This window comes from Myxine glutinosa, chromosome 8 (assembly GCF_964187855.1).
Source record: "Myxine glutinosa chromosome 8, kmMyxGlut1.1, whole genome shotgun sequence".
NCBI classification, from domain to species: Eukaryota; Metazoa; Chordata; class Myxini; order Myxiniformes; family Myxinidae; genus Myxine; species Myxine glutinosa.
Genome location: NC_136268.1, coordinates 45,684,153 through 45,696,489, shown reverse-complemented (window position 1 = coordinate 45,696,489; position 12,337 = coordinate 45,684,153). Strand labels below are relative to the sequence as shown.

The 12,337-nt window shown below is 45.2% G+C and overlaps 1 protein-coding gene across 1 annotated transcript in view; it reads right to left on the bottom strand.

The window, feature by feature from the left end:
* LOC137433109 (ephrin-B2) overlaps nt 1–12,337 on the bottom strand; it is a 220,550-nt gene that overhangs the window by 185,533 nt on the left and 22,680 nt on the right. Inside the window, exon 2 of the mRNA XM_078783212.1 lies at nt 4,442–4,851. Coding sequence (XP_078639338.1) covers nt 4,442–4,851 — 410 coding nt within the window. The remainder of the gene's footprint in view (nt 1–4,441; nt 4,852–12,337) is intronic.

The following is a 12,337-nucleotide window of genomic DNA, read 5'->3' as shown; positions in this document are numbered from 1 at the left end:
CCAGCAAGACTTTTAAATACATTTCAGAGGTATTATTTATTTTGTAATTGTTATCAGGGAGTACGCTCATATAGTCCGTGGGCTGAGTAGGGTTTACATGCACCCCCCCCCCCCCCCCACAACTTAACTTCCCGGGTATGTCCATGTATCCCCCACCCTAGGGGTTAGGAAAAACCATGTTAACAGAAAAAAAACTCATTCCCAAGGTACCTCCCACGCATATTTTGATGTTACCCCCCCCCCCCCCTGTGTCAGTGATTTCCGAAAATTAGGGGTAGGCGAAATTCAAATGGCCATAACCTTTTTACCTCATCATCCTATGGTTGCATATGACCCCTCAAAATGTTTGTCCTGGGACACTCTTTACAATGATATGTGTTATATGCAAATGAGGTCACTAATGAGGTCACCAGAGGTCAAACTATGAGGGAATGAGTTTTTTTTCTGTTAACATGTTTTTTCCTAACCCCTAGGGTGGGGGGTACATGGACATACCCAGGAAGTTCAGTTGTGGGGGGGGGGGGGTGCATGTAAACCCTACTCAGCCCACGGACTAATACTCTTTATGTAGGGATGGTGAGGAAAAAAATGTTGGTGCCATCTGCTACATACAAAACTAAAGTTGGAGTATCTTCTTTAAAAAGTCGCTTTGGCTACATATGAGAACCTACCTGGTCTGTTCAGCTGATTGTCTAGGTAGGGATCACCTTTCAGTTCTCCAGACCATGGAAAAAGGAAAAAAATCAAATAATAATTGGTCAAACCAGGGGATTCATCTTGTCGTTGATCATAATAATAATTTCCTTCAAACGGTATATTTCCGAGCTGCCTCTATCAACGGCAATGCTTCTGGTCCCACCTGACAGAGATTTCCTTTGTGCAGCATTGTTTGGGATTGTAGTTTTAATCGCTTGAAAGGATTCCATGAAAAGTACACAAAACTACTTTCCTTTGTAAAACAAGTGAATCCTCTTGGATTGCGCTGAGGTTCGGGCATGGAATTTCTAGGAGGAAGTATAATTTGTATGCAATGAAAGTACATGTAATATGGGATCGAGTAAGATCGAGTAAGCTTCACCAGTGCGCGTGCGCGAATTTACGTCGCGTGCGCGAATTTACGTCACGTCGGCAGCGAGAAGGGGTTCCCCAACACGAACCAATCAGGAACTGCCACGTCACACTTATATGATCTCAGAATTCCTGTGACAGGAATTCGCGTTACACTGGCTGGAAGTCATTCGCTAGAGGCGCTTCCTCAGCGCTAATAATACTAATAGTAATAGGAAGGGGCGGGACTACGACTGTCAATCAGCCTGATGGGGCGGGTCCGCTAGACACATTTGCCTCAGTGTCGTTGTGTTATGCGTGATAAATGATAATGTGACATCATATATCAGCAGAACTATCATTCCTCGGGAAATACCTTGTTTTTCAGTGCTACATTTATGAAAATAAAATAATCACGATGGGCGAGGTACCAGTGCTACGTACAGGATCATGAACCCTCTCCAGTGTAAAAGTGAGCCACGTGATCAAGAACCTTCCCAAGTTACGGATTCTCGGCGGCAGATTCGCTAAGTCAGCGCATCACGTGGGTGTCTCGCATCGTATAGAACAGTCTGAACAGGGGATGAGATGATCCACTCTTGCTCTGAATTGAAAAATATTTGAACTGACATTTAGTGTTCCTTTCATCGTTGTTTTGGCATACTGCATCGAATGGAATAGTCAATGGACAAGTAATTGATATTTTAATATAAAGATTCTAGTTTCCCTACGTCTATGCCCTATGGTAGCTGTGATTGGGGATTTGGGGGAGGGAGGTTCAAACAGGGTGGCACAAAATTATGTTTTGTCCCCGGGTGCCAGCCACTGGTGAGCACGTCTATAAAGTTTGTACTACAACATTTGTAAATCAGTAGTAGAACATCCATATTGATTTCTAAAAAAAGTAAATAAACAAGTAATAAAAACATTTTTCAAAATGTAAAAGGATGTAGGGATGCAACTCAAAAAAAGTATGGAATGATCATGTGAAGCCATCCCTACATCTTTCTTTGAATAATGGTTATCCCGAGAAAAGACAAAGATATATCAAACACACACACACACACACACACACACACACACACACACACACACACACACACACACACACACACACACACACACACACACACACACACACACACACACACACACACACAACACACTATTCAAAGAACGTTTTGGGATAGTTTCACATGATCATTTCTTGTGATCGTCCCTAGCTTGTTTCCATACTTTTTGGAGTAACATCTCTACATCCCTTAACATTTTTACTCTGTGCTGGCGAAGCAAAAAGCGGGGTTAAGCAATCGGGTGCGGCCGTACGTAAATACAACGTATGTGTCAGCATTTTTAAAATTCATTTTCTCAGCAACCATTGCTCCGATTGACACAAAATTATTTGCATCATTGGAGTGCCTGCTCCTGTAGAAGTTTTAGTCATAATTATGACATCGTGGGTCACGTGGTACTGGCGCCATCTTGGAAAAACCGAAATACTTTGTAGCTCTATATCTCCGAAACCGCTCCATGGGAAAAAAATTGAAACATGGCTCATTGTCAAGTACTCCCCATGGAGAATAAGTGTTGTTAACGATGACATCATTGGTGCTTTAATTATGATGTCATAATTCAACAGTGACAACACTTAGTCTGATCAGTTTGAAATTTATTGAGCGTGATCTACACAACAATTATATTAGAGAATATAAATTTATGATGTCATCGCTCACGTGGTCTGGCAGCCATATTGGATCAAAGAAAAAAACCCTTCAAAAACAGAAGAGTTGGCTCGCACCAAGTTCACTGTGCAGGGTAAGTATTTTATGAACACCATCTAGTTTTTTCAGTAATCTTCGATACTGAACTCCCCCCCTGTGTAGCCTTGTCTATTTATATGTATGGAGGGTAAGGACTAATGATCTGTCATGTTCTCTCATGTCGAACTGGGCAAAGCTGGGTGAGTGTGAGTGGTGGCTCCCCCATTCCTCTCATCTCCTTCACTTCCAAGTGTGCCTGGGTGATGTCTGAGCGTGCCTGGGTGGTTTCTAAGAGTGCCTGGGTGGTGTCTCAGTGTTGGTGCCAGGAAGGGCATCCGGCCGTAAAAACATTGCCTCAAACAGGGAACCATAATTGTCTTGGGGCCTGCAAGACTAACCCCTGCTCCAGCAGGGAAAATGGCCTTAAAACGATCTTTCATATTCATTCATTCTGGTACTCAATTTGCCGACCTCGGAGGGATGACAGGCTGAGTCAACCCCCCTGGCGTTAATTCAGCGATCGACTGGGATTTGAACCCAGGATCCTAAGGTCCCAAGCCGGCACCCTAACCACTAAGCCAACGCCAGGCTAATTCCACAAAACATGGATCTCACAAAAGTCTCACAAAAAATTCAGGCTACTGTGAGTCTTTGTGCCATGGTCAAATTCAAAATTCCTATCTTTAGGTTCTCTAGCCATTGACTGCTCTCACTGACTTGAAAGGTGTGCAAAAGACAATCCGAATAACGTGGATAGTGGATACTAACCTTGGACCTACAAATATTACGCTATTCAAACACCGAAGCGCATTTTAGCAAACGTACCTAAAATCTCCCAGGAAGAGGAATGAACACAATTAACATCAAAAATAATCCTGTGAAGGTATTTTTGTTTAACCCGTTGAATTGCACTCTTCTCTCCAGGACTACAACACGGTGATGCACTCTGATCTCAGTCACCACTTCCTCCATCGCCCATATTTTCAGCACCATTAACCATATGGATATCAAGTCTCTTCGTTGAAAGTTATTATGTTTCCAAACATCTTCTCTTTTTCTGTTTCTTAATTCCCATATTTGTTCTGTCCAACTGTTTCTCCATTGCCCCACTGCTCACTTTGATGGATTTTACCCTTTGGCATCCCGCTCCACCATGAGCTTAGATTTTGCTTGTTTAAACAAAAAAATCCATACCTCTCCTTCAGAAGTAAAACACCAAAGCAATATCATCATACTATATTATATACAATTTCAATCTGTCTTTCTGTGACGTCATTAAACAAGGACATCACAGATGGATGTTCAATGTGTGGATGTTCAGAGGAACCAGCACTCAAAAACTTGACACATTTTACTAAATTCAATTGAACTACTCATGTTGCATTTCCGAGTCTAGCAAGCTCCCAACAACCATTTGGTCAATTAACTGGACCACGTGTGTTGCTACATCAGGTAACTCCATATCTGTTATACTTTACTTGCTTTCCAAAGTAATTTTCTTGTAAATTTAAGGATTGTAATTTTTACTTAAATACGAGGCAATTATTAGAAAATAGATTTGATTTGGACTGATAGGAGAAGAGAATATTTTAGCAAAAGGAATCTTTAGTCAATAAACTCCTCGGTGTACTCACATATGATGTAATAGTCGTGTTTATCACGGAACTCCAGGCCCACAACGCTGGGGCTGAACTCCTGGAACTTGAGCGTGTACTTCACGTGTTGCGATGGGCGGTTACACGTCAGTAGAGCACTCGTCGCTGTGCCAGCATCACAGCGAAGAGCGGCTTCTCGGCTCACGAGGAAAAGCCGGTAATACTCCCCGGGAACATCGGGATCCCCTAAAGGTGGAATGCCGGCAGAATGGGTGGCTGTCCATGCTCGGGAGGAATTGGTGGCCAAACTCGGAGCTCGGCCAAACTTCACAAAGCTCCTAACCGTCGGAGGAACGGTCGGAGGAAACGTGGGAATCTGCGGACACACAATGTCCAGCTTGTCGCCCAGGCGAGGATATACGACGATACCTCCTTTGGATGACGCGAAGCTTTAGGGAGCAGTGATGGAGAGAAGATGGGGGAAAGAATAAAGAGAGAGAGAGAGAGAGGATGCAGAAAAAACATTGTTAGTACTGCTAGACTTTGTTAAATTGGTTCATTCTCACAATTAAACCAAGCTCTAGCCCGCATTTTTAGAGAATCATTACACCCATATCTCGGAGCTCAGGATATTCCATAACTACAAAGCAATTCCATTCCATAGTAATGACACGTGAAGGCAGGTAAAGCAAAAATGATTTTTCTGGTCGCTTTTCAGCAGAGAAAAATCTTTAAAAACATGTCATTCGTACCAATGTGAACTTCCATCGACTCAAACTCGAGTTCCGACGAGGCTATTATGCGCCGTGGCATGACTCGAATACAACTGTAGATTATAGAACACATTTTTCACTTTAGGGAATCTTAAAGGTTTCACAAATCACTGCAATAAAAACAATGGCACATTGAGAACCAATTTGCAATTTACAGGAGCAAGTTTCAAAAAAAAAATTCCTTCTCTGTAATTACGATCCATTGCATACCACTTCATCGCTTCCCAGGCACTTGGTATTATAAGCTTTGACCAAGAAGTTCTATCCTTCAGTTAACGGAAACATTAAATGTTGGCACTAAGCATGAAAAATATAACCCGGTCAGGCAATATAATCGAACCCATTCCACCAAATTACAATAGAGGGCCACTCAAAATCCCCGAATAAATGTTTTTCCTTAATTTAAACGTGTAATTCAAAAAGCTGGAGCTTGGAAACTTATAGGAAGAAATTATTTAAAATTGTGTTTCTATAACCCTTTTTGTTGGACTATAAAGATATTTTAGGAAAGGTACCTCCGGCAGGGAAGGTAGGGAGAGATTCCTGCTCCCCCAACCCCACAGGTGTAAGCCATACAGTCCAGCTTATATGTTCAATATCTCAACATCCACAGAGGGGGGCTCTATAGTTGATAGAATATTGAGCAATTTTTAAATTAAAAATGCAATGAATTCAAGGAATGAGAGGAATATTATATTGTAATGATCCGCTGGTTTGATCCGGTTGTCCAGGTTCTAATCCAGTGAGTCACTGAGCGACCACGTCACTCTTCCTTCTCAGAGACTCCCCTCCATCCCCCAGACCCTCACGTCAAAATGCCGCACTACCGTACAGATTTGGATCTCTGTGCTGGGTGAGTACCGTGCTGACAGCAATCACGGGCCAGATCTACCGTGACACTGGGAACTCCAATGGTACAAGGACCGTGACAAATCTCTACCTCAAATAGATTCTTTTTTTTCCTTTTTTTTTATGTTGGAGGCTCCAGGCACGAACTATTTCGCCCTCGTCGACGCCAGGCCTTAAATAAAAGAGAAGAAAAGTGTGTGAAGAAAAGTGTATGATGAAAAGTGTATGATGAAAATTGTATGATGTTTGTTTGCGACAAAGAGAGATTGAAGCTAGCCTGGTAGCTATAGTTTGAGTGAGACAAAGTAAGACCAGAAATACTGATGAAGATGGAGAGTGCAAGATGGTTCCGGGCACCACTTTAACGTTCCTAAGTCAGGACGGTAGGACTACCCTGGGTGGTTGTTGTCTACAACCTACTAGCTCCACAGATTCTATTGGAGTCACCAGATGAAACCGGCGGGACAAGCACGATGAGCTGGAGACCAAGTCAAGTTTATACATTTATTATAAAATGCACCATAAACAAGAAGCAAACAGACAATCAAAAATATCCAATTTACCCACTACGCAACACTCGCCGCCACGGAATGGATCAGCTATGATTAGTAAACTTAACAAATATATAATTATGGGCTTGGATTAGCTTGAAAAAGATACAATTAGGGGAAGACGAGACTCCCCAAACTGACTTGGTGCGTCGCGTCCTGTGGAACACGTCGCCTCCATCTGGAGGGTTGCCCAAACTTGAAGAGCCATGGCTCCTGCAGGGCGCGGAGGTGCCACCACGACCGCAGTGGCTGGTACATCCAGGCGCTCTGCTCTTTATTGTTGAAGCTCGATCATTGGGTACCAACCATCAATGGCTATGAGATTCACACCAATGCCCCCCCCCCAGTGCAATGAGTTGTCCTCCCAGCACACCCACATTAAGTCTGTTCATGCTGTCCTCCCAGCCCACCCGCACCAAGCCTGTCCAGGATAGCACGGCACACCCAGAATGCCCACACCAGGTCGATCTGTAACAGGAAGGCACACCCAGCACTCCAGCACAGAAATCAGCACCGGGTTTAGTGCAGCAAGTAGTAGAAGTGACGACGATGAGCTAGCCACTGATGATGAAACATCCAGGAGCCACGAGCCACAAATGAGCCCGCTCTTGGTCTTCCTCGTGGCACATAGCCACTGATCCACTTGGATTCCCCTCGATTGGTGGAATTATTCAGGAGGCTTAGCACTTTCTGATCTGATCAATATGTCCCCCTGATTGGTGGCATTATCAAGGGGTCGGGGTCGTATTCTGGCATGATTTGCGCTCACCTCCTGATTGGTGGAATCATCGAAGGACATGACGCATGGTGATCTGATATTTTGCCAAAAAAGCGCTAATCTGTTGATCCAGTTTGAGGAGGTTACGGCCACTCTTGCCAGCAAGAGTTATTGGTGTATGGAGGTGTGGGTGGAAGAGAGCTAGGAAAGAGCACATCTAACGGGATAGAAAAATAGGTCTGAAAAAGAAACAATAGGTGAGGCAGACATCTATTTATTACATATGCAGTACATATTTAGTCACATGGCGTATTATATGCTTAACGAAACAGATACTTAAGAAACAAGAAGAAAAATACATAAAATGTCATAGCCCCCGTGGTTTTAGTAATTTTGCTGTACGGGGTTAAAGGGCATCAGTCGGCCATGTTTGGTCGGTACCCCGTCGGTCGGTACCCTGAACCAACAGACATACCAGTTGGATTACAAAACAAAATCTTCTGCATATTTTATATATATATATATACTCTCATTTGTTATCTTTGTGTCGAGTTTGAAGAAAATCGGTCCAGGCATGTCTATAAATGGTTGGCACCAATCTACCAGTCGGCCATCTTTGATCATATCGCAAAATAAAGTGAGGTGCATGTGTATCCCATCATGTACTGTGCTTGTGCCAAGTTTGAACAAAATCTGACCATGCTTGTTCAAGAAATGGTTGGGGACACGTTTAACTAACAAAATGGCCACCAGTCGGCCATATTGGATATGATTGAGAAAATAATTGACATGCATATGTAAGCCATCATTCCTTATCTGTGTGCCAAGTTTGAACAACCTTGATAAATGCATGTCCGAGCAATTGTTGAGTTCAACATCAGGTTTTTTACAACTAAAATGGCCGCCAGCTAGTCATCTTTGATTGCATCGCGAAATAAAATGATGTGCATATGTATACCATCATGTATTTTCTTAATGCAAGTATGACCAAAGTCGTTATTTAACCCCCCAGGGATGATTCCTGCAACACTACCATCACATTCCTCCTTCAGCCCCTCCCGAGGCTGTTCTTCAGAAGGGGGGTAATGCCAGACATGACACTATTTATCAACAATACAACTCCGAACTTAGTCTAAACCCAAATGTGCATCAAAAAGTCAAAAAAAAATCTTCTTATGCTAATGTGTTGCATCTCAAAAGCGACTCATCCTCTCACTATGCACGGACTAAACAGCACTAAATTTGGATGCAATCTAATTTAAATAATGTGTGGTTGTGAAAGGGAATGACTACACCAGGAAGGCCTCTTCTTTCTCACAAGTCTATTGAAGATCATAAATGTTTTTGGCCCCTCCTACCTGGTACCAGCCCCATCCCTCCGCCAACACTGTCTACCAGGGCCCTGGGTCCCAGCGAAACTGCATCCCTGAACACAGATCCTTCTCAGCACCCGGTGCATTTCCCCCTGGCCCAAATGGCTATTCCACACTGGAGTTTTTCGTGGCCTGAAAGTCCCACAAAACAACTGTGCCAGGCTCACATGGCCTCTCAATGCAGGTGAATCGTCAGCCCATGTGGCCTGTAAAAGTACACACAATTATATGGCCTATATGGGCTCTCAATGATGGTATTCCCAGTCCATATGGCCTTCACAACAAAGAGAACAGTAAATGGCCCTTGTGGCCTTTCAAAAAGGTATTTGGCCCTTACGGCCCATAAAAATTACACCAAGCAGTGGCTAAATTATGGCTAAATCACTGACAAGATGACATGGCATAACAGGCAAGACTGGCTGGCAAGGAATGGCTGACAACTAAGCAATGGCTGGCAGATGTAGTTGGCCAGCTTCAGATAGTATGGAATGGCAGCTGATGTTGTTGGTGGCAGGAGCGTGGCGGTGGCAGGTAAGAGAGCCGCTCCGACTTCAGCTCTATTCTATCCTACACCTAATTTTCCCGCTAATCACTTTATTTAAACTCTAACCCCTGCCCCTTTAAACCCTTCTGAGCTAGCTAACATTCCGGGGGCCTGCTTACCTCTACACTCATAATTTGGGACTAAATGGGTCCAGAAAAAGCCAATTACCCTACTCCGTTACTCAAAAGGCTGCAGACATCCAAAATGGTACAAAGTGGGAGCATCCATACTCTAACCCAGTATTCTAAAAAACACTTAATCTCATTTTCCATTAACCCCCCTCTACAGTGATTCTATGCAAGTATATTACCCGCCATCCCACATTTGGTGCTCTAACCGTTTCGGCCTCAACCTCAAATTTTCAAACCATGCTCCTGCACAATATCCTGGCTAGGCAGTGGGGCTCCATCCGCAGGCTCACCGCCTGCTCTCTGGAATGACACACCCGAAGCACTGGGGCCGCCACCGAGCATACCTACTCCTGTCGAAATTCTGGGGAAAACCTAGCTGGCTTCTCCATAGTGCACTCTTTGGCATATGGTGCATTGGATCCACTCCCTGGGTAGCTGGACCCAGAAATCTGGCTTTCCCCTCAGGGTCTCATGGCCAGCTCCTGCCTAAGGTGATCCCAGTGCCCAGGGTGCCCTTCTCAAACAGACAGATAGACAAGCAGACAGACAGACAGACAGAGAGACAGACAAACCAACAGGGGTGAAAACATAACCTTGGCCCACTTTGGGTGGCGGAGGTAAAAATCCAATTGTCTATTTAAAATAAAGTCACTACAAATAAACCCTCTAATCTCGAATAGTCATCCCCATCAATCTTCCTGCTTACAATCTCCATCCCTCTAATTATCCTCTGTGCCAGGTGGAATCTCCCATGGACACAGCTCTGGCCTCCGTACCTGACACACATGCTGCGGAGCCCCCACCAAGCCCACGAGTCGGGGAAACTCCACAACCGAGGACGCCATGCCCACTTCGGCCATGCACGCTCGTGCTCGTCTTGCGCCTCACACTTACTCTACACCTCACGCATTTGGACGTGAAGAAAACATGGTAGACACACATGTGGTAGTAGGTAAAACTGAGGTGGTGCTTATTGGAGATGAGGGACCTAGAGGAGTGGGAACCCCCCCCCCCCCCCCCACTTCTAGCGTCATGCAGAGTCATTTCCCCCTTCAGGTCAGGAGGTGTGGCGCATGAGAACATACATACCGTTGATACTCCTGGCCATGATGGATAAACTTGATGGAATTGGAGCCCAAATAAACAGATCAGAGATGAGATGTAAGTTAAATTAACAAAAATGATTCATGGAAATCGTGAGCGGCTCCAACAGATGGGAGATATACTTGGAATGGAGGTGTGGGGGTCACGAATGTTGAAGAAATAAATGGTCTAGACCACCTTTGTATTGGTGTGGAGGTCGCCCTGCCAAGGACCAAGGCTTGTATGAGGACCAAGGCTCCAAAAAAAGAGAGACTGTGCAGAAGGCAAGCCAGGAAGAAAGACTAGCGGGGGATGAGAGGCAATCAGCCTCCATAGAGTATGAAGAAACCCCCGTGAGGTGTGAGACGGGACTCAGAGGTATGGTTAGACTCTGCAGTGGTAAAGCAGGTGCTTCCAGCCCCCTGATGTGCGACCCAGCACCCGCTGTGGTGTGCAAGTCAGCGGTCGATTCATCGACATGCAAGGCCAAGCCTGTGCCATTGAAGTCAAGCCTGCGACATCCGAGGTCAAGCCCACATTGGTGTGCAGAGCTGTGTTCCCCGAGTTGTGTAAGCTGGCGCATGTTAGGGTCGTATCAGGACCAAGGGTATTCGGTTCGGCCCCCTTGAGAGTCAGCTAGGCACTCGGAGTCGTTGACTCGCCCCTCTTGGTGTCTTGGGGGCAGGGGCAAAGGAAAAAGTGTGTCGCCATAAGAGAAGAGCAGGCCATTGTGAGTCAGCTGGAGCACTATTTGAGTTTTCGTGATTTGTGTTTATGTGCATTCCTAGGTGTTGAGATTAACAAGCAGCTGGCCACTTGTGGCATTGGGAAAAGGAAGAGCAGGAGGCTCAAGGCCAGCAGTGGCTGTCGGTCCAGGTTGGTGACTCCACATATCAGTGGTGCAAAGGGACCACAACCTGCAGATGCAGTTGGGTAGCCGAGGATGTTAAATCGTTATTGTAACAACCTTGGAGGGACTTGGTCCCCAGGCTGCAAGATTCAGACCAGGGGTAGCGGAGTAGCAAAGGGTTAACTTGGCTGGTCTCAGGGAAAATTAACTCCCTGGGAAATTTGGATGCGACAAGTAGCCAGTTGGCTGGAGCTTGTCCCACCTGGTAAAGTGTTTGGGTCAACACATAGATAGACCAGCTAAGTCATGTGTTCCGACAGGGCATGAGGCCTCCACCCGATAGCATGGGGCCAAGGTGTGGTAGTCCCACATTTAGTGGACTAAGAACCTGGTCGCATTAATGGACCCCTTCCTCCTACTCCCTCTTGTAAACTGCTATTTTCTGATTTGTGCCATTGGTATGGTCAGTAGGGCCACAAGAGAAGGGACTACTGGGTTTGGAGGCCGGAGGAGCAGCCCTGCAGTTCACCCATGCATAAACTGGAAAGGAATCCTGGAGGGGCACCTTTTAGGCCACCGGCAGGCCAGGAGGGAAGGGAGTGTGAGCAGAGCATCAGGCATGATCTTAGTAGAGCCGAGCATAACGCAGGAATTTATTGGTCGACTCCTAATAAGTCAATATGCTCAACTACGTGGGATTTGAGAAACACCCTCATCACCTCTGGAACACAGTTTTCGTATTGGTTCATATGCAGCACAAGGCTGTGGAGTAGTATCATTGGTTTAGGGTGTGGCTGTGCAGCTGATGCAATCAATGCCCTCTACTGGTTAGGGCACAAATAGCTCGCCTACTCTTTACAAGGACACCATGAAATCTTGGGAATTGGTTCTGTTAAGATAGAAATGGCCATGCAATTGGTTAAGAATTTGAAGAATTGGAAGATGATGAGGTAAAAGTTTGGGTGGCTATTCGATCCAAGTCTAAATGGCATGGATCTCCTACTGGCCCATGTCTGCCAGCTGTATCTTTGTCATGACCACCTAAGAATCGGGTCCGAAGAGC